Source organism: Marmota monax, unplaced genomic scaffold (genome assembly GCF_021218885.2).
Source record: "Marmota monax isolate L192 unplaced genomic scaffold, Marmota_monax_Labrador192_F-V1.1 WCK01_AAM20220418_F8-fsc00155, whole genome shotgun sequence".
NCBI classification, from domain to species: domain Eukaryota; kingdom Metazoa; phylum Chordata; class Mammalia; order Rodentia; family Sciuridae; genus Marmota; species Marmota monax.
This window is the reverse complement of record NW_026694554.1, coordinates 2,777,698-2,801,267: the sequence shown is the minus strand read 5'-3', so window position 1 is coordinate 2,801,267 and position 23,570 is coordinate 2,777,698. Positions and strand designations below refer to the sequence as shown.

Genomic DNA, 23,570 nt, shown 5'->3' with positions numbered 1-23,570 from the left:
CATAGGCTGAAGGTGAAAGGTTGGGAAAAATCATATCACTCATATGGACTTCGGAAACAAGCAGGCGTATCCATACTCATATCAAATAAAATAGATTTCAAGCCAAAGTTAATCAAAAGAGATAAAGAGGGACACTACATACTGCTTAAGGGAACCATACACCAACAAGACATAACAATCATAAATATTTATGCCCCAAACAATGGTGCAGCTATGTTCGTCAAACAAACTCTTCTCAAGTTCAAGAGTCTAATAGACCACCACACCATAATCATGGGAGACTTCAACACACCTCTCTCGCCACTGGACAGATCTTCCAAACAAAAGTTGAATAAGGAAACTATAGAACTCAATAACACTATTAATAACCTAGACCTAATTGACATATATAGAGTATACCACCCAACATCAAGCAGTTACACTTTTTTCTCAGCAGCACATGGATCCTTCTCAAAAATAGATCATATATTATGTCACAGGGCAACTCTTAGACAATATAAAGGAGTAGAGATATTACCATGCATCTTATCTGATCATAATGGAATGAAACTGAAAATCAACGATAAAAGAAGGAAGGAAAAAGCATACATCAATTGGAGAATGAGCAATAGGTTACTGAATGATCAATGGGTTATAGAAGACATCAAGGAGGAAATTAAAAAATTCTTAGAGATAAACGAAAACACAGACACAACATATCGGAATCTATGGGACACATTGAAAGCAGTTCTAAGAGGAAAATTCATTGCTTGGAGTTCATTCCTTAAAAAAAGAAAAAACCAACAAATAAATGATCTCATACTTCATCTCAAAATCCTAGAAAAAGAAGAGCAAAACAACAGCAAAAGAAGTAGAAGGCAAGAAATAATTAAAATCAGAGCTGAAATTAATGAAATCGAAACAAAAGAAACAATTGAAAAAATTGACAAAACTAAAAGTTGGTTCTTTGAAAAAATAAACAAAATCGACAGACCCTTAGCGATGCTAGTGAAGAGAAGAAGAGAGAGAACTCAAATTACTAGCATACGGGATGAAAAAGGCAATATCACAACAGACACTTCAGAAATACAGAAGATAATCAAAAACTATTTTGAATCCTTATACTCCAATAAATTAGAAGATAGTGAAGGCATAGATAAATTTCTTAAGTCATATGATCTGCCCAGATTGAGTCAGGAGGATATAGAAAACCTAAACAGACCAATATCAATTGAGGAGATAGAAGAAACCATAAAAAGACTACCAACTAAGAAAAGCCCAGGTCCCGATGGGTATACAGCAGAATTTTACAAAACCTTTAAAGAAGAACTAATACCAATACTTTTCAAGCTACTTCAGGAAATAGAAAAGGAGGGAGAACTTCCAAATTCATTCCATGAGGCCAACATCACCCTGATACCTAAACCAGACAAAGACACTTCAAAGAAAGAAAACTACAGACCAATATCTCTAATGAACCTAGATGCAAAAATCCTCAATAAAATTCTGGCGAATCGGATACAAAAACATATAAAAAAAATTGTACACCATGATCAAGTAGGATTCATCCCTGGGATGCAAGGCTGGTTCAATATACGGAAATCAATAAATGTTATTCACCACATCAATAGACTTAAAAATAAGAACCATATGATCATCTCGATAGATGCGGAAAAAGCATTTGACAAAGTACAGCATCGCTTTATGTTCAAAACTCTAGAAAAACTAGGGATAACAGGAACATACCTCAATATTGTAAAAGCAATCTATGCTAAGCCTCAGGCTAGCATTATTCTGAATGGAGAAAAACTGAAGGCATTCCCTCTAAAATCTGGAACAAGACAGGGATGCCCTCTCTCTCCACTTCTCTTCAACATAGTTCTCGAAACACTGGCCAGAGCAATTAGACAGACGAAAGAAATTAAAGGCATAAAAATAGGAAAAGAAGAAATTAAATTATCACTATTTGCAGATGATATGATTCTATATCTAGCAGACCCAAAAGGCTCTACAAAGAAACTATTAGAGCTAATAAATGAATTCAGCAAAGTGGCAGGATTTAAAATCAACACGCATAAATCAAAGGCATTCCTGTATATCAGCGACAAATCCTCTGAAATGGAAATGAGGACAACCACTCCATTCAAAATATCTTCAAAAAAAATAAAATACTTGGGAATCAACCTAACAAAAGAGGTGAAAGACTTATACAATGAAAACTACAGAACCCTAAAGAGAGAAATAGAAGAAGATCTTAGAAGATGGAAAAATATACCCTGTTCATGGATATGCAGAACTAACATCATGAAAATGGCGATATTACCAAAAGTTCTCTATAGGTTTAATGCAATGCCAATCAAAATCCCAATGGCATTTCTTGTAGAAATAGAGAAAGCAATCATGAAATTCATATGGAAAAATAAAAGACCCAGAATAGCAAAAACAATGCTAAGCAAGAAGTGTGAATCAGGCGGTATAGCGATACCAGACTTCAAACTATACTACAGAGCAATAGTAACAAAAACAGCATGGTACTGGTACCAAAACAGGGGTGTGGACCAATGGTACAGAATAGAGGACACAGAAACCAATCCACAAAACTACAACTATCTTATATTTGATAAAGGGGCTAAAAGCATGCAATGGAGGAAGGATAGCATCTTCAACAAATGGTGCTGGGAAAACTGGAAATCCATATGCAACAAAATGAAACTGAATCCCTTTCTCTCGCCATGCACAAAAGTGAATTCAAAATGGATCAAGGAACTTGATATCAAATCAGAGACGCGCCGTCTGATAGAAGAAAAAGTTGGCTACGATCTACAGTCGGTGGGGTCGGGCTCCAAATTCCTCAATAGGACACCCATAGCACAAAAGTTAATAACTAGAATCAACAAATGGGACTTACTCAAACTAAGAAGTTTTTTCTCAGCAAAAGAAACAATAAGAGAGGTAAATAGGGAGCCTACATCCTGGGAACAAATCTTTACTCCTCACACTTCAGATAGAGCCCTAATATCCAGAGTATACAAAGAACTCAAAAAATTAGACAATAAGAGAACAAACAACCCAATCAACAAATGGGCCAAGGACCTGAACAGACACTTCACAGAGGAGGACATACAGTCAATCAACAAGTACATGAAAAAATGCTCAACATCTCTAGCTGTCAGAGAAATGCAAATCAAAACCACCCTAAGATACCATCTCACTCCAGTAAGATTGGCAGCCATTAGGAAGTCAAACAACAACAAGTGCTGGCGAGGATGTGGGGAAAAGGGTACACTTGTACATTGCTGGTGGGACTGCAGATTGGTGCAGCCAATTTGGAAAGCAGTATGGAGATTTCTTGGAAAGCTGGGAATGGAGCCACCATTTGACCCAGCTATTCCCCTTCTTGGTCTATTCCCTAAAGACCTAAAAAGAGCATGCTACAGGGACACTGCTACATCGATGTTCATAGCAGCACAGTTCACAATAGCAAGACTGTGGAACCAACCTAGATGCCCTTCAATAGACGAATGGATAAAAAAATGTGGCATTTATACACAATGGAGTATTACTCTGCATTAAAAAATGACAAAATCATAGAATTTACAGGGAAATGGATGGCATTAGAGCAGATTATGCTAAGTGAAGCTAGCCAATCCCTAAAAAACAAATGCCAAATGTCTTCTTTGATATAAGGAAAGTAACTAAGAACAGAGTAGGGACGAAGAACAGGAGAAGAAGATTAACATTTAACAGGGATGAGAGGTGGGAGGGAAAGGGAGAGAGAAGGTAAATTGCACGGTAATGGAAGGAGACCCTCAGGGTTATACAGTGGAGGGGGTAGAGAGAGAGGAGGGGAGGGGAGGGGAGAGGTGGGGAGGGGGGAGGGTGGATGATGTGAAAGGCAGCGGAGCACAACAGACACTAGTATGGCAATTTGTAAATCAATGGATGTGTAACTGATGTGAATCTGCAATCTGTGTATGGGGTGAAGGTGGGAGTTCATAACCCACTAGAATCAAAGTGTGGAATATGATATGTCAAGAAATTTGTAATGTTTTGAACAACCCACAATAAACAAGTGATGTTGTGACTTGAAAAAAAAAAAATATACCCTTTGAAGGCACACCCTAGTGACCTACCTCTTCGAACTAGGCCCTAACTCCCAAAGAACCTACCACCTCCTGGTAGTGCTGCCAGCTGGGTTCTGAGACTTCAACATATGACATATTGGGGGGTATTCCATAACTAAAGTATAACAGCTAATGAAGATTATGTTATATTTCCCTAAGTTTGCTTCCTTCTTATTATGTCTCTTGAGCTACCTCTGATGGCTTCATCCAAAATACATCTTAATTTTTTTTACAAAAAAATCTCTGAAGACCAGGGCATCTTTTTTCTTAATCTTCTCATGTATCAAAGGAGAGCAAGATGATCTCTCCCAAGTATTGCATAGAAAGTTGCAGTTTACAAAGTGATTTTGCACATAGAGGTACATTTGATTCTTTCAATAACTCTGTAAGGTGGATAGGAAAGATGCTATTATTCCCATTTTAGATTTTCAAAAACCCTGAAGTTCAGAGAGATGAAATGTCTTGGTCAAGACCACAGGATCAATTGATGCCAGGGGAGGTGGGGAGAAAGAGTTGAGACTTGAACCCAGAATTCCTGCCCCAATCCCAAATGCTTTTCAGTGAACCATGTGATTCTTACAAGTTATGTAAATATGTACAACCAATGCCTATCAATAGAAATAGCACTGTTTTTTTTTTAGTATTTATTTTTTAGTTTTCGGCGGACACTACATCTTTGTTTGTATGTGGTGCTGAGGATCAAACCTGGGCTGCACGCATGCCAGGCGAGCACGCTACTGCTTGAGCCACATCCCCAGTCCTAGAAATAACACTGTTTATTAGCCAAAACAATGGAATGATTGACAGCTACTTAAACTCTAACATTTAAATAACAGCTAATATTTATTGAGACTTTTTATATAAAAGGCACTGTGGTAAGTACTTTCCATGTATCATTTTATTTAATACTTGTAACAACACACCAAAGTATATATTACTATTATCCCCATTTTACAGACATAGAAACTGAGTCTCAAAGAAGTGGGGAACTTCTTCAAAGAGCCAATCTATGTTGTGGCTAGGACCTCAGACTCAATTCCAAAGTCCATGTACTTTTGTGTGTGTGTGTGTGTGTGTGCGTGCGTGTGTGTACAGTGCTAAGGATTGAACCCAGGGCCTCATGCATGCTAAGCACATGCTCTATCCCTGAGCTATGCCCCAGGTCCCCTAACCCACGTTCTATTTTCTATAAAAGTTAAGACATTGCAAATTTCAGAAGGGATGATGGGAGGGGGGCTGCAGGGAATATCTGAAATTCCACTCCTGGAATGTTCAAGTTGACAAAAATGTTGGCCACAACAGCTTTTATGTGATGAGGTTTTTGAGGAAAGTAACAGCTGCAGAAGCACTCTCAGGAATGGCCACATAAGCCACTTTGATACACTCAGAGAATTAAAATCTCAACAGCCAATATGGGGTCTCATGCCCTGTTGCAGTACTTCCTGGCACAGAAGCCTCCCCCCAAGAACAACTTTTCCTACCAAGAGATGCTTCTGCTGGAGATTTCCCGAGACTACGTGCCTTTCCAGCTTTTGACTGAATGCAGCTTCCTGGAATTCCAGGCTGACATCTTCCCAGATAGTTTCAGAGTGTATTTGACCCCAGAGCAGCAGCCTCTCCACCAACTATTTGATGAAACCTGGGCCCACATAGCCTCCGGGTGATGCTCACACATAACAGCCAATGTTTTCCTTTGTCCAATAAGACAACTCTCCTGCTCTGTCTCTTTCCTCAAGTGTTTCCTTATCAACAGGAAAGGAAGTGGGGAAACTAGCATCATACCATAGAAAAGGAAGATATTAAAAGGATGACCAAAGGGTAAATTGACTGAACTACTTTGTGCTGGGTCTAGATACTTGACAGAAGGAGAACATGAAGCCAAAATGTGTTTTAATTTTCCAAAGAGCTGTCCTTACCCTAGCTAACAGCAAAGGAGTGTATGGCCACCTACCAATCAGTGCCAAAGGATCTCTTCTCCTGGTCCAAGGTCCAACCATGTTTCCTCTTCAGGAAGATTCTGGGTTAGTAGGGCCAGGCCTGGCACTGATTGGGGCAGATGTTGAGGCAAAAGGAGCTTATTAACTCCAGATGTTAATTAGAAGATGTCTGTGATAAACCCCTTCTAAAACACAGGAGAATTGAAAATTTCTCAGTCTTCCTTAATAATGTGCACATTTGGTACAGAGAGGACATGTTGGCTGTCAGAGTACAGGAAGGGAAGAATAGGGTTCTAGAGGTTGGGGAAGGAGAGGTAGAGAAAGGAGTTCCATTTCCTCTACTCAATTTTTAGTCTTTCCAGGAAAAGTTCAGTTTGCTTTCTCTGGTAACTATAAAATCCTGTGGTTGGCTCCTGTGTTCACTTTTCTAGGTTACTCCTAACCAGTAGGGCTGAGGGAGAGGAAAGAGCCTAATAAGGAGCTCTACTTCCCAGAGGAAATCCATACATTTCTGGCTCCTATTCTAAGACATTTGGTGGGATTAGGAACTTCCTGTACTTCTTCGTCTTTTTTTTTTAATGTTGTACAAGAAGTTTCTTAAATTTGTTCTTTTTAGATATATATGTCAGGACAGTATATATTGATATATTAAACATGGAGTACATCTTATTCTAATTAGGATCCCAGTTTTGTGATTGAACATCATGTGGAGTTTCATTGGTCGTATATTCATATATGAACATAGGAAAGTTATTTGTGATTCATTCTATTGTCTTTCCTATTTCATATCCCCCTCCCTTCCCTTCATTCCCCTCTGTCTAATCCACTGAACTTCTATTCTCCCCCACCACACTTGTTGTATGTTAGCATCCACATATCAGAGAGAACATTCAACCTTTTTTTTTTAGAATTAGCTTATTTCACTTAGAAAGTCTACAGATCCATCCATTTTCTGACAAAAGTGATAAAGTCATTCTTTTTTATGGCTGAGTATATTCTATACACCACATTTTCTTTATCCATTCATCTATTGAAAGACACCTAGGTTGGTTCCATAGGTTGGCTATTATAAATTGAGCTGCTGTAAACATTGATGTGGTTTTGTCACTGTAGTATGCTGATTTTAAGTCCTGCCAAGGAGCGGGGTAGCTGGGTCAAATACTGGTTCCATTCCAAGTTTTCTGAGGAATCTCCATTCTGCTTTTCATAGTGGTTGCACCATTTTGTAGTCCCACCAGCAATGTATGAGTGTACCCATTTCCCCACATCCTCACCAACACTTATTGTTATTTGTATTGTTGATTATTGCCATTCTGACTGGAGTGACATGAAATGTCAATGTAGTTTTAGTTTGCATTTTTCTAATTGCTAGAGATGTTGAACATTTTTTCACATATTTGTTGACTGGTTGTTTTAGTCAGCTTTTTCACTGTTGTGAATAAGACCTGACCAGAACAATGATAGAGGAGGAACAGTTTATTTGAGGGCTCATGGTTTCAGTGGTCTGTGTCCATAGATAGTCAGCTCCATTCCTTAGGACTCAAGGTGAGGCTGAACATCACAGAGGAAGAGTGTGGCGGAGGAAAGCAGCTCACATGATGATCAGAAAGCAGAGAGAGGTCTCCACTTGCCAGATACAAATATATACCCCAAAGCCACACCCCCAATGCCCACCTCCTCCAGAAACACTCTACCACTTCATTTACCACTCAGTTAATCCCTATCAGAGGATTAATTCACTGATTGGGTTAAGATTTTCACAATCCACTCACTTCTCCTCTGAACCTTCTTGCATTTATCTTACATGTGAACTTTTGGGGGACACGTCACATCCAAACCATAACACCGATAGTATTTCTTCTGTGAAGTGTCTATTATTTGTTGTTGTTTTTGCTTTTGGTGTTAAGTTTTTTGAGTTCTTTATATATCCTGGAGATTAATGCTCTATCTGAAGTGCAGGTGGCAAAGATTTTCTCCCATTCTGTAGGCTCTTTCTTCATGTTGATTGTTTCCTTTACTGTGAAGAAGCTTTTTAGTTTGATGCCGTCTATTTATTGATTCTTGATTTTACTTCTTGCACTTTAGGACTCTTGTTAAGAAAGTCAGATCCTGAGTTGACATGATGAAGAGAACACAAGACAAATAGATAACATCAGGAAGTAGTGTCATATAAATTTATGGATGAATTGCCTAAGGAAGTTAAGAAAGGATTGAGACCATCCTTAATTTGTGTGATAGGTCCCATAAGACAACTGTAGTATTCCTTTCCATTTCTCTCAGAATCAGAAACAGATCGGTGAGCTCCATTTGTCATCATCCTGACCCATTAGCTGTCTGTTAAGTCCCCAGACACTGGAATCTCAGGCCAAAAAAGAGCCATTCTTGGAACTTAGATAGCAGCTTAGGTTATTGCTGGATCAGCATATACTGGTGTTAGGAAATTTAAAGGCATGTGAAAGCTGAAAATACCAAAGGGGTCCCTGTTTGCTGTGCAGAGGTAGTTTGAAAGAATTTAGTGGGTGAACACAAATGGAAATTCTGCCTACCCGGGTGTGATGGCACATGCCTGTATTCCCAGTGGCTCAGGAGGCTGAGGCAGGAGGATCACAAGTTCAAAGTCAGCCTCAGCAACTTAGTGAGGCCCTAAGCAACTTAGGAAGACCCTGCCTCTAAATAAAAAAATAAAATGGGCTGGGGATGTGGCTCAGTGACTCAAGTGGTTAAGCACCTCTGGGTTCAATCCCTGGTACCAAAAAACAAACAAAAAAAATAAATTTCTGTCTACCTGCTAAATTATATCACTTGTTATTCTTGTCCAGGGTAGAGACAGCTTATCATGTGGTCTTCAAAGAGGTATCTGTAAACACAGAAATCTGAAGCTTATTAGGAATGGAAGGAGATCTGGAGGTCTCTTGGAAGCAGGGAAAATATTATCCAAAAGCCCAGAGGAGAGTATGTAAAGTTCCTACCAGGGAAACTATCTAGGTGTGCCAGAACCAAATAGTTTAGAGAGATAGAGACTAGCCATAATGTGACAAGGTTACAAGCTCCATCTCTACCCCATTAGAGGTGGGAGCCCTCAGTTCCTTAGGGTCCTCAGATCAACCTTGCTCCCATGAGCCATAAATATAAATAAAGGTCTTACGGTCTCTATGAAAATATAACTTGCAGGCAGGTCCTCTTCCAAACTAATTTTGTTTGCACTACCCAGCCCGCCAATATAAGCTCCCAGAGCCCTGCTGGGTTTCACTGACAGGTTGTACCTCTCATCCCAGCCAAATGTCCTCTTGTCCCTAAGCAGGGGATATGAGACAAGAAAACATGTAAACCCTCCAATCTTGTAAAATCCATTAAGTGCTTGTGTTCGTCTCCTGAGCGCAATGGGGAACCCCTGAATGCTTTCTAAGCAGGGGAACAACCCAAACTGCTTCCTGTTTCTTGCTTTCATCTATAAGGTGACCAGTGGAACTGTGGAACTTTATTGACCAGAAGTGGAAGAAAAAGGGAAAGTAGTTCAAGGAGAATTTCTTCAGCTAGAAATTGAGGAATTCTTCAGCCAGAATTTCCAACTTTGAGACGAGTGGCAACATATAGGTTGACTCATTTATTTTCTCCCATGCTTTCCAGAACTACTCTGAAGCATCAACTGGAACCGGTCTCTCACAGTCCTCAACTGCATGTGCTTCTTCCAATGTTACCCAGCAGCCTGTTGGCTTTAGCATCCCAGCCACCACCCAGGGCTGCCTGGATTCTTCAGCTGCTCGACACAAAATGGCTTTAAATCCCAGGAAACAAAAAAAGAAGAAGAGCCTTCAAGCGAGTGTAAGTCCTCCAAGAGACCTGGGAATAAACTCCTGCATAAGAAAAGATGAGTTCCATCTTTGCAGACTGCCCCCAGGAATGGTATGGTGTTGGGATGGCAAAGTCAAGAGTGCTGTCCTGGCCTTGACCCTCCAGAGGGATGAGCAAGCTTGTGTCTGTTGGATGGTGGGTCCTGACCATTTGGATCTTATATAAGAGGGCCTGAAAAAGCAGAAGCAGGGATGTAAGCCCCAGAACCTGCTTATTGGCTTAGCATCTGGGAGGTCACTCAGTCTGCTTGGTAGAGGATATTCAACCCTAGCCCAGATCAGGATTTTTTTTAACTTATTAATCAAATGAGACCCATTTGAGAGTTAAAAATTATAGCGCTGTTCCTCTTGTATGGAAGTCAGGCTCCAGCAACTCCAAGTATGAAGAACAGTGTTGTTAACCCTGCTAAAGACCTCTGCAGAGTTGTCACAGAGTTTGACCACACAACTTTCTAGCAACAGAGCTGTACTTAGGCAAACTAGTATTAAAAACATGACCACACAAAAAAATAGACTTGGGGTATAGCTTAGTGGTGGAATGTTTGCCTAGCATGTATAAGGCCCTGGGTTCTGTTCCCAGCATCACAAAAACAAAACAGAACAACAACGACGACAATAAAATCATGGCTGCAGATCAGACTCAGATCTGAGAGCAAAGGGAAATGACAGCTCATAGCAGAAAGAGATGACAGAAATAATATGAGATCATTTAGTATAAGGGATCAAGAACCTTTCCTGCCAGGCGCAGTGGCGCACACCTGTAATCCCAGCGTCTCAGGAGACTGAAGCAGGAGGATTGCGAGTTCAAAGCCAGCCTTGCCAACAGGAGGCACTAAGCAACTCAGTGAGACCCTGACTCTAAATAAAATACAAAATAGGGCTGGGGATGTGGCTCAGTGGTTGAGTGCCCCTGAGTTCAATCCCTGGTTACCCACCCCCGCCACACACACAAAAAAAAGAATCTTTCCTACTTCAATCTCCCTCTCAGGGATATACTCTATCATAGTCCAATGTAATAGATCATGTGTGCTATTTGTTTGGGTAATCAAGAAGAGTTATATTGTGTTCCTTAATCCCTGTTTAAGAAAATTGGGAATGTTTTGGAAAAAATTTCCCCCAAAGTTAAGAATTTAAAGATGTTGGTGTTTAACAATGCTGGGTGGAAGATTCACTTTGATCAAATACCCAGTTCTTCTGCAATTCTGGATTAAAAGTAAGAGGCTATAAAATCAGAACTGGAAGACTAAATGACTGTGTAGTGCAAGAATTTCACAGGGAAAGACATTAAAACACAACTAGTTCAGGTACTGGCCCAAAGGTGGACACCCAGGTGATAATAGAGCCAGAGCCAGAATCCAATTTTCTGAATTCCAGCCCAGGATTTTTTTTTTACCCCAAATGTTGCCTCTGCTTAGACATTTTAACTCTGCTTTAGAACGTAAACAAAATATGACTTGAAAGAACAGTTGGAGGTGTGTGGGGTCAGGGAAGAACCTCTGGTAGCAGTAGAGACAATCTCCTTGGTTTGGTGTCAAGCAAGGGATGAACAATTTTAAACCCTATGCTTATGTTATCCCCCTGGACACCTCACCACAGACTTGGCAGTCAGGGAATATTGGCTAAGGGAACCTTGGTGTTACCCTTCTGACATTCTTCTTTCTGCATAGAAAAGGTCTGGGCATCACTCTCAGAGAAAGCTGGGACATCTGCCTCATCTCTGTGACTCTCTCCCTGACACATAAATGAATATAAAAAGTTCCAGGATCATTTATGATACAGGGGCTGCCACCTCTTTCTTTCTGCTCGGAAATAAGGGGTCCTAATTCTTAATTTATAGATGTGGACATGGAGATATATAGAACAATGTTCCCAGGGTCACACAGCAAGTAAATGATGGAGAAGAGATTTGAACCCAGGTCTGTCTGATCTCATTTACTCAACAATAAATTATTTTGAGCTCAGGAAATATGAATGAGAAGATAAAAAGTTGTATTTCTGCCTTTAGTTGCTTGTCATAAATGGTTTATTCTAAACAATATCTGAACACTGTTCTGTTTGATGCTATCCTGGCATTTCTAGAACCCTACTATAATTCTCTACAAACCTTGTTTATACTAAACTAATTGCAACCCATTCAGTGTAAGGACTGAATTCTTCATCTATTTCTGTCTTCCCTCTTAACAAACCCTGATCTTCTTTCTTCTTTTGAGCTGGAAAGACATCATTCATGGTTTCATTAAATTTCCCAAAGAAGAGCCAAACAGGATATGAATTTGGTTCATGGTCCAGTGAGCAAATCTGAGAATTCCAATGTTGCCAAAAGCATGATTGTTGTAAGGTCCAACAACTCCATTTTCAGATTTATGTCCTTCCAATGTGGTACAGTAGATTCCTACAGCATGTCACTTAGAGTCTGGGAACCCCAGATCTGGATCACTCACTTTCAATAGGTAAAATCATCCCTAGGGAACTCTTGATGAGTGTCATTAGAACTAACTTCCATTGGGGCTGGGATTGTAGTTCAGTGGTGGAGTGCTTGCTTCCCACGTGTGAGGCACGGGGTTTGATCCTCAGCACCACACAAAATAAATAAGTAAAATAAAGTCATTAAATAAAGAAATAACTTCCATCTTTACTGGTACTGTTATAAACCTAGCATCAATGACCCTTTTCCTGATTTTTTTTTAGCAATCATACAAGGGTAGAGAGCATGTCAATCAGATTTGATATTTTTCTTTCCATGTTTTAGATGAAACCAAAGCAGGACGAGACAAGCCTTTCACTGATTTCTGAAGGAGAAAAGAGTACAAATAACCCAAAAGAAGTTGATCAAAAGAAGCTGAATAAAGATGGTACAGGTTGGTTCATCTTCACCCTCACCCAGAAACATGTATCCTAGACTTCATTGCACAGTACAGTGTGACATGAGTTATGAACAAGAATTACCAGGGACTGTGCCCTTGGTCCTCAGAGAGCTTCCAGTTTAAAATGTGTTCTAATTTGGTCCAGTTTTCTCCATCTAAACTGTCAAATTAATACAGCTGTCACTTGTATGGGATTAGGTAAACCTTGTATGGGTTCCTCGTTTTATCTAAATGAATTTCCAACCAGGGGAGTGCTTTGTGTGTTTGTAAATTTGTTTAATTTTCTCTGAGGTTAATGTGTATGTGGAGCTCTTCAATGAGCCCAGATATCAGAATAGAGTACAGTGAATACAGCTAGTGATTACCCTTCTGCATTCCCCTTCAACAACAGAACCAGATAAAAATAACAGAATTGGTTAGGCACAGTGGTGCACGCCTGTAATCCCAGTGGCAGGAGGATCGCAGGTCAAAGCCAGCCTCAACAACTTAATGAGGCCCTAAGCAACTCAGTGAGACCCTGTCTCTAAATAAAATACAAAAAAGGGCTCAGTGGTAGAGTGCTTGCCTAGCATGTGTGAGGCACTGGGTTCGATCCTCAGCACCACATAAAAATAAAATGAAGATATTATGTCCATCTACAAATAAAACATAAAATATTTTTTTTAAAAAAGGGCTGGGGATGTGGCTCAGTGGTTAAGTGCCTCTGGGTTCAATCCCTGGTACAAAAAAAGAAAGAAAGAAAAAGAAAACCAACAACAACAACAACAAAATAAATCCCCAGAATTGGCCTGAAATAATTTTTTAAGTTGCCGTTCCCTTTCAGTACAGAGAAAAGGTTTTGTGTTAATAGCAAAAGCAGTTCCCATATCCATGGACAAAGAGGGCTTGTACAGCTGCAGGCAGATGTCCTTGGCAGTCAAGACCTGTCAAATTCCCAACCAATGGATACCTCCAGAGTAAAACTCTCTGTGTGTTCATGGGTATGTGAATGTGGATATTGGCTGCAGCTAATGGCCAGCTAATTTCAAGCAATATTTGATAAAACAAAATTCCTGTTCCACAAATTAAGTTGAACAGTTATTTAATGTTTTTGCTACAAAAAAGATTCACACATGGGTTCAAAGACAGGATATCCTCAATCATATTTTCCCATGAAAACAAACCAAACCACAAAATCAATCCAGAAAGGAAAAAAAATGGATAGAGGGAGGAAGGGAGATCTGAGAAAAGGAAGTAATTTTTTTTTCAGATTTTTTACAAAAAGAGGACAGAACTGAGTCAATACCTACAGGGGCAGACATTTTGTTTGGTGTTCCATGTGATAGAAGTGTTTTGGAGCACAACCCGCTATTTTCAGTGCAGTATGCTGTATAAAAAAACACAAGATTGAACTAGGGAAGCAGTGGATTATGAGGAAGGATAGGCAGCAAGGGGCCCTGCCACCAGGGGATCAAACCGAGTTTCTTAGAAAAAGGAATTCCTTAAGAAAGGAGAGGAGCAATTTGTATAACTGCTACCTTGTGCTTAACTTGAAGCCTGTGGACCAATTGAATTATTAAAATGTTGCAAGTATTGCTTTTCATGTATTCAAACATTTGCTGTGCATGTATATCACATAGAATTATTTTAACATAAGAAAGGAGAAAATAGAAGAAAACTGGGCAAAATTCTTACCTCTCAGATAATTTCTGATGATACCTTTCTAAAAAAAATAAAGCATAAATGGACATAATTTGGAATTTCAAGCAGTTCAGATAAATATTAGAAAATAAAAATACTAAAGAGAAAGTAAAATTTCCCTTCCCCCTGCCCCCATCAGTTTCTTCAAAGATAATCATTGTTACAAGTTCAAAATTTGCCTCTTTTTATGTGCACCTAATGGTGGACCAGACGATTATTAAATGATGATGAGCTAACCCTGGAATCAGTCCATGCAATTGAAATTTCCCTTTGATTGAAACCATTTTCAACCACAGAAAGTTAATTGTGACCCATTTATTCTTTGTCTTTTGAACAGTGCTTCTTCATGCTAGCAAATTCAGTAGCAAATAGGTACCAACTGGGCTAGGATAGAGCATTTCCTGTTTTAGGAAGTCTAAAGCATACACATTTCTCCTTTTCTAATTTCTATTTGGTGCAGGGACCTTGAACCAGGACCCGAGCAATAAAACTGAGATTTATGATCAGAAGATAGCCGAACAGGCTTCAAACACAGATCCTACTGGGAGCATGGGCTACCCAATGTTGGCAGCATATGGAAGAAGACGTAGAAGGAAACGTTCAAGTATTTCGGGAACAAATGAGTATGGGCGAACAGGATGCCTTCTACCATCTTGTCAACTGCATATCCTGGGTGATAGATATGATTATTCACATTTGGAGAAGACTGCCAGTGATTGCCCTTTCCGGCACTTAACCTTCGAGAAGCAAACCATGGAGCAGTTCACAACTCCACAGGCAGAAAGTACTACTTCTCAGGAGTTGCTTTCAGATAAAGGTGACATGGTAAAGAAGAATGTTGGCCTAGAAGTTAAAGCCAAAAAAGCATCAGCACCACAACCCATACCTAAAGACATGGTAGAATCCATGGTGAGTGGTCCACCACTCTACCATGAAAATGGGGCCTGTGGAGCCAAGAAGCCAGATGGCAGAGCTTCTCTTTTACCAATGGTAGGAAGACTTTCTAAAGCCCAAGAAGAGGACATTCTTTCAGTGGCAGTAGAGGCTCAGGTGCTTAGGGATCCTTCACATGTCCAGTCAGGGGAAGAAGAAGCTTCCAGCCATGGTTTGCAAAATTCCCAGTCCAAAATGGAGTTAGCCCAGGGTGTCCCAACTATCTGCAAAGAAAAGTCTCCTGGAAATATTCTCCAGGGCTTTACAGTCATTATTCCAGGTGTGGCAAATATAGTAGCAGAGGGAAGCCTTTCCACAGAGAGGCTATCTCCCAGAAGCCTTTCCCAGTCTTTGGAGAAGCCTGAAGATGAAGAAGTGTCCTCAGATTCAAATAGTGCTTCAGAGGAGGGGAGTGTTCAGGAGCAGCGGGCTCCTGAACATTCCTTCCAGTCCCCACAGAAGCTTGAAGGCGAACAAGAAGGCTTCCCAGAATCAGAAAGTTTCGTTGAAATGAGTGGTTTGGAACAGAATCAGGGTCCTGAATATTCTCACAAGTTCTTGGGAAAGCCTCAACCTGAAGATGCCTCCTCAGAAACAGATAGTATTCTTGAGGAGGGGAGAGGTCCTGAGGAAATGGCCACCATTCGCTTCTCAAGATCCTTGCGAAAGCTTGAAGCAGTCTTCTCAGAATCAAAAAGATTTGCTGCCGCCTCCAGGTCTCAGGAGAAGCTGGTTTTACAGGAACCTGAAGATACAGAATTCTCCACAGAATCAAATAGTTATGCCGAAAAATGCAACAGTGCTGATGATTGGAGCAGCTTGGAGGAAGATGTATCTCTCAGAAACTCTGACCAGGCCTTGGGGAAGCCACAAGACCAAAGAGAAGTGTCTTCAGTTTCGAAGAACACTCCTAAAGAGTGGAAAGTTTTGGTCAAACAGATGCCCCCCAGGCACCCTCCTCAGATAGTTCAGCAACAAGTGTTCTCAAGTTCAGTGAACCTTTCTGCAGGATATAGCAGTTCTTTGGAGCCAGTATCTCCCAGCTGTCCTTTCCAGCCATGGGTGAGCCCTAAATTTGGGCCAAAAGGTCCCACAGGTCCAGAGAACAGTGCAGTTGAGTGGGGCATTTTTATGGATCCACTGCCTCCCAGAATGGCTTCTAAGCGACTAAAGAGGTCTCTAGTTGAGCAAAAACTCCCCTTACATTCAGATATTACAACTAGGGAAGAAGTTATTTCTATGGAGGTGCTGCCCAGGTATTCTTCCCAACCCTCAGTGAGACCAAAAGTTGAGAAACAATTATCTTTGGGTGCAGACAGTGCTGCAGTTGTGGGAGAGGTTTCTATGGAGACACTGCCTCCAAAACTTCATTCTCAGTCCATGAGGAGACCCCTAATCCAACAACAGGTCTCTGCAAGTCCGAGGAGTACTGCTGTGGAGGGGAGCATTTCTGTGGATCTAAGGCCTCCCACACACCCTTTCCAGACATGGCTGAACCCTCCAATGGGGCAGCAAACTTCCTCATTTCCAGAGAGCAAAGCTATTGAAGGGCCTACTATACTTCTTTCCAAGCCCTTGATAAACCCTAAAGTTCAACAAAACATGTTCTCAGGTTCAGAAGGTATTACTTCTGTGGAACCACTGTACCCCAAGTATTCTCCCCAGTCCATAACAAATCCTCAAGTCCAGCAAATGTTCTCAGAAGACACTGCTGTTGAAAAGGGCATATTCATGGACCTGCCCCCTGGAAAACATTTGATGAGGCCTCATTTCCACCCACAGATGACTGTAGACTCAGTGAACATTTCTTCACAATGGGCCAATCCTGAGGAGCCAGTGTCTGCCAGACACACCTTCCAACCATGGATGAACCCTACATTTCAGGAAAATGTCTCTGCATGTGCAGAGAACCCTCAGGTTGAAGGGAACGTTTCTACAGAGTCAGTGTCTCCCAGACACCCTTTGCAGTCGGGGCTGTTCTCTGCATTTAAGCCAGCCTCTGCAAATTCAGAGAGCTCTGATACCCAGTGGGGCATCCCTAAAGCTCCACCAATTCCCAAAATATCTCCTCAGCCCCCGATGAGACCAGTAATGAAGCAACCAGTCTCCATGGGTTCAGCAAGTGCTTCTGCACAATGGAGTGGTTCTCTGGAGCCAATGCCAAGAAACCCTTTCCAGTCATGGGTGAGCTCTAAACTTGAGCAACAAACCTCTGCAGGTCCAGAGAACTCTGCAGCTGAAGGGAGTGGTTCAATGGAATTGAGACCTCCTGGACATCACTTACAGTCCCAGAAGAGACCAGCAGTCAAGCAAGAAATCTCCTCAGGTTCAGTGAGCACTTCTATAGAACGGAGCTGTCCAATACCTCCCAGATATACTTACCAGCCATGGGGGAACCCTCAAATTGAGCAACAAGCCTCTACAAGTCCAGAAAGTGTTACCATTGAGGGAGGCAGTACTAGAGACGTGCTGCTTTCCAACCCTCATTCCCGTTCTGTTATGAAGCACATAGTCCAGAAAGGGTCCCCAAGTTTTGAGGGTGCTACTGTTGAGGAAGGTAATTCTGGGAGGGCATTGCCTCCTGAGTATCCCACCCAGTTCTCAGTGAGGTCTAAAATTCAGGAAATGTCCTCACATCTAGAGAATCCTGCTGGTGAAGAAGATTTTTCTAAGAAACCACTGCTTCCCAGACCTTCCCAGTCATTTGTGAAGTTTATGGCACAGCAGATCTTCTCAGAGAGTGCTTCTGTTCATGGGGGCATGTATGCAGATCCTCTCTCGCTAAGTCATCCTTTCAAATCTTTGCTGAGGCCTAAAATGGAACACCACGTTTTCTCAGATTGGGAGAATGCTGACTCTGAGGGAGGCACTTCTTTGAAGAAGCTACCTATGAAGCACCCTTTACAGTCAGTGGGGAGGCCTGAAGGCCCACAAGAAGGTCTCTCATATTCAGAGAATGTCCCTAGCAAGTGGAGCAGTTCTAAAGGGCAGGTACCTACCAGACAGTTTTCCCAGGTCCTGGGGAAGTTTGAGTACCAGCAGGAAGTCTCCTCAGTTTCTGATGACTCCCCAGAAGAGTGGAGGATCTCTGAAGAGCATATGCCTTCCAGACACCCTTCCCAAACTTTGGATGGATCTGAGCAGCCACCAATTTTATCACCAGGCTCAGGGAATGTTCCTGTAGATTGGAGCAGTCCTGCAGAGGCCTCCTTTCCTGTTAATCCTTTCCAGGAATATGGAAATCCTGGATACCAGCAACAGACCCACTCAAGTTCCAAGAATGTTGCTGCTGAGGGAACCATTTTTGAGAACAATCCAGGCAATTGGTCCTTATCAAAATGCCCTGTTTCTCCAAAGAAAACCAAGAAATTCAGCCAAGTTTCAGAAGACTTCATTAAGAGCATCCCAGTCTCTGCTAACAAACCTGGGAAGTTCAACATTACTCTTCCTGGGAAAACACCCATTTCTGGGAGTGCTTACATTAAGGAGGAAGTTCTTCAGAGTGGTACTGGACATAATGATGGCCATACCAGCATACCCAGCAGTGAAGCTGAGGTGGAAAACCTTTTTGGAGTCCGACTGAGAAGAATCCCTTCTCCACAGAAATTTAAGAATGAGAAACGAGATAATTTGGCACAATTTTCTTCAGTGCGCTTGGGCCCAATTGCACACTCTGTGGGCAAGGAACTGCGCATGAGAAGAAGAAATCCACAGGTGTTCCTGAGTACCCCAGAAGACCTCAGTGATATTGCTAACTTTGCAGAGAAGCAACAGAACAGGAATAAATTGGAAAGCATGCTCAAGAGGCCACCAGTTTACATACCCCCAGGTGAGACTTTTATCTCTCCAGATGGCAAGTAGGTACCATGTGGAGGAAAGAATGGGAAAGCAAAGCCTTGAATGAGTCTGAAGTCTGTTCTAGCCTTGCCTATTAGGTTATTGTTTTGCTAGGGCTGTGTTGTGGATGTAGGAGTAGGGGAATGCCTCAATCTAGATGAATAGACTTGGAGGTAGTTCATTTTGACTCTTCCCCTTCCCAAGGGGGCACTGGTCTGGATATCTACCCACGTTTATAATAGACACATGATCACCTTTTCACTCCCTCTCCCCACCCTCTGTACACCATACTTTTGGATGGACTTATAACTTTTCTCAAAATACTTTTACATGTATTATACCCCTCCAAACCACCATGTACATTGTTCAGAGCCAATTCAAGAATAGCATGATGTTCAGACTCTCAGCCTGAAATTGTAGTTTACTGTAAATATTTGTATTTACACAGCTTCTTCCTTTACCTGAAATGTCTAAGAATCCAGAGCTAGGTGATCTTGTGAGCACAAGTCTCTCCCAAAACCTTTCTACCATCATTCCAACCCACACATAGTCTGGTATATACATACCTATGTAACCACACACTTGCATGAGGGACTATCAAGCAGGAAATTCAAAGATTTTCTTTGGAGTTGGAGGGATGATATCAATGACCCAAGCCTATGGCCTCTTAGGAATTTTCCCAGCCCACCTGACGACCATTGTCCTGCCCCAATTTGGGGATGAGAAGCGAGACGGACAAAAGAAGGAAAGGATCCAGTAAGGGGACAGTATGCTCACTTTTAAGAACAGCTTCTTAACTACCCAAGGGACTCCTGCCTTGCCGGGTTATATGGAGGGCACAAAAGAAAGGAATCCTTTTCTACTTGACATCTGTTTAATTTCATTTGGTAATTAACACGAATCCCATTTGGGACATTATTGTGCCTGCCTTGCTTCAGTTCTAATACCTTTCATTTCTTTCTCAGGAAAGTCTTCTTGTCACCAGTCAGACTGTGCCATCACAGAGGCAGTTTGGATAACCAGGACAAAGCAGAGACAGAGAGGCTCCCAGGCCTATGTTCCTAAAATGGAGCTAAAACCCACAAGTAGAACTGGAGCCAAGGATGAGACCAAGGATCCTAGATATGGGGTAGGATGTGAAGCAGCTCAGAAAACACTCCAAAAGGGTTTCTGGAGTCATTGATTACGTTTGCACTGAGAACTTTGTCAGATATTCAGGCCCCCTCCCTTTGGGAGCATTTATCAAGACAGGAGGACTCTGCAGGGGAAAAGACTTGTACAAATGTGACCTACTTGATGCTCTTAAAGGGTTTGCCAAAAGTAATGAATAAATCAAATCCTGTCCTAAATATTCTAGAGCATGATTCCATGAAATTGGTTGAGAAATAAGTGTAAATAGACAAAACAACAACAACAAAAAAAAAACAACCAAAAAACATGAAGGTAACCACTGGGGTAAAAGTTGAGTGTCTATCTTTATACATATTTTATACTTATAAATACATATGTGTATTTTTATAAATGGGAATCAAACTATAAATACACTAGTTCCCCCCTTAACTGGGGGGGGACTAGTGTATTTAGTTTTACAGGGATACAAGATCCCTGGTAGATACCTGAAACCATATATAGTACTGAGCCCCATAATTTAGTGCCTTTTTCATCTTAACTAAGCACTGTTCATGCACTGTGGCCCTAATATTTGAAGTTTGAGGAGCAACATCAAAAATAGCATGTATTTCTTATTTCTTCTTCACAATTTCACAGATGGAAGTCAAATCCTTACCATAGATCTAAGCAACCTCAGTGCATGATTTTTTTATTTCCTTATTAAGTCAAGAATTTTTGCCTGTACACTTAAAGGAAGCAGTTTTCAATTTCTCCTTGGTATATCTGAATTGCCAGCATCATTACTCTTTGCAAGTTGGGGCCATTATTAGGTAAAATAAGGATTTCTTGAACACAAGCACTGTGATATCCTGACAGTTCATCTGATAATTAAGATGGCTGCTGAGGGGCTGGGGTTGTGGCTCAGTGGTAGAGCACTTGCCTAGCACATGTGAGGCACTGGGTTTGATCCTCAGCACCACATATAAATAAATAAATAAAATAAAGGTATTGTATCCATCTACAACTAAAAAAAATAAGTTTAAAAAAATGGGTACTGAGTGACTAACAGTCAGATAACATATACAGTGTAGATAAGCCAGGTAAAGGGATAATGTACATCCCAGTAGGAGTGAGATGACCTGAACCTTTATCATGTTAATGAAAAAAAAGCAAGCAATTTAAAATTTGTAAATTTCTGAAAATTTCCATTTAATATTTTTGGACTGCAGTTGACCACAGGTAACTATAACAATAGAAAGTGAAGCCATGGATAAAGGGGGATTACTTTACTATTTTTTTATAAAATATTTTTTTAGTTGTAGATAGACACAATATCTTTATTTTATTTATTTATTTTTATATGTTGCTGAGGACTGAACCCAGTGCCTCATGCATGCAAACCAAGCACTCTACCACTGAACTGCAACCCCAGCCTGTCTACTTTTTCTTGAGCATTTCATTTCTGGGCACCTTTCCATATCAGTAGATAACAATTCACCTTAATGTGTTCAACATTTGGATTTCTAGGTGTTAATTTGGTTTGGTGTGGTACTTACCTGAATCTTGAAAAAATATTATGCAATGAACTAGGCTAATGGTACTACCTGTGGATCAAGGATGATAGAATGAAGCCTTCCTCCCTTATAAAAATTGCTCAAAGCGGTCTCAAGAAATCATATCAAATTAACATATCAAAATATATCTAAAGTCCCATGCATTTTTTTTCTGGGAAATTGAACCCAGAAGCACTTTACCACTGAGCTACATTCCCAGCCCTTTTTATTTTCAGTTTAAACATTTCAGACTGGCTCTCACTAAGTCACTGAGGCTGGCCTTAAATTTTCGATTCTCTTGCCTCAGCCTCCAGAGTCACTGATATTATAGGTGTGCACCATAGCATCCAGCAATTCCTATGCGTTTAAGGGCTTACTAAAGTTATTGAAGGATCATGTGAAAAACTAATTTTTTGCTTAAAGATATTTTCTTATCATTTGTGTTTATATGGGAGGAGTACCATACAAAAGTTAAGTCCACCTTGGTGAAAGGTTTTGTCAGGGGGAAATATCCTAGTATGTATAAAGTCATTAAAGTGTGCCAACAATTGTGGAGAGGTTAATTTGAAAATTTAGAAAAGACTTACACCAACGCTTTCTAATGCAAGAATGTTCTAGTCATGTCAGAAAGTTTTGCAAAGTAGAAATCCTATGGAACTCACTTCAATGAATTAATGAATTGATCAGATTCATTGTAGCCATCACATTCTGCTAGCTTGCTGTTAAGTGCCAGGGAAAAGGTTGTTTTCAAGGTAAATAATTATCATGTTATTCTGTTTACACTATTTGTATAATCAGACAACCTTTTCTTCCAGGTCTGAAAGGTGGTAAACATGAGCCAGCTTAGGTTTTGTCACCATACATTCTAAACCAAAGGTTCAGTGCTATTTCTTTTCTTATATGTCTATATATATATATATATATATATATATATATATATATATATTATATGGTCAATCTCCCCCCCCCCCTTTTATCCTGTTGAACTACTTGTAGTGCCCAGGATAGAACTTGCTCTATATGGCTAGGTTCAGTGGTGCATTCCTGTAATCCCACCAACTTGGGAGGCTGAGGCAGGAGGATTTCAAGTTCAAAGCCAGCCTCAAGAATTTAGCAGGACCCTAAGCAACTTAGTGAGACCCTATCTCTAAATAAAACATAAAAAGGGCTGAGGATGTGGCTCAGTGGTCAAGGTTAAGCATCCCTTGGTTTAATCCCTGGTTCCCCTACCCCCCCAAAAATACAATGCCCCATATGATTTTCTGAATAAGCAATTTGCTGAGGGGGGGGGGTTGGTCAGGATTTACAAGCTTTCTGTTTTCATTTTTATATTAAAGGGAGCTGGCTCTGCAAATGAAAGCCAAGTAAAAAAGATTTTGACTTCTACTGTCCATATACAGGAGAAGATGCCACCAACGAAGCCACCTAAGCCTGCCAAATCAGGTAAAAGCACATCCCCTGATCTCACAAAAACCTGCTCTGGAAGAATGTTGTGAAATTTCTGCAATTGCAAGCTCAGTTAACCTGTCTCTTATTCCCCAAATCACAGTCATGACTCTTCTATAAGAAGATAACAGATATTCACTTACTTTAGGAAAATTCATTTCTTATGACTAACATTAAGTCCAGTGTATAACTTTCAGAAGCTCTTCCAGCCTTTCATCTCACTGAGGAAGCTGTGGAGGCACAAAACTGTTGTCAC

General features: G+C 40.8%; 1 protein-coding gene across 1 annotated transcript in view; it reads left to right on the top strand.

Moving 5' to 3' along the window:
• The window catches only part of Kiaa1210 (KIAA1210 ortholog), a 76,696-nt gene that overhangs the window by 49,628 nt on the left and 3,498 nt on the right, over positions 1 to 23,570 (top strand). The window contains exons 8-12 of the mRNA XM_046420894.2: positions 9,668 to 9,862; positions 12,641 to 12,749; positions 14,896 to 19,197; positions 20,171 to 20,334; positions 23,206 to 23,311. Coding sequence (XP_046276850.1) covers positions 9,668 to 9,862; positions 12,641 to 12,749; positions 14,896 to 19,197; positions 20,171 to 20,334; positions 23,206 to 23,311 — 4,876 coding nt within the window. The remainder of the gene's footprint in view (positions 1 to 9,667; positions 9,863 to 12,640; positions 12,750 to 14,895; positions 19,198 to 20,170; positions 20,335 to 23,205; positions 23,312 to 23,570) is intronic.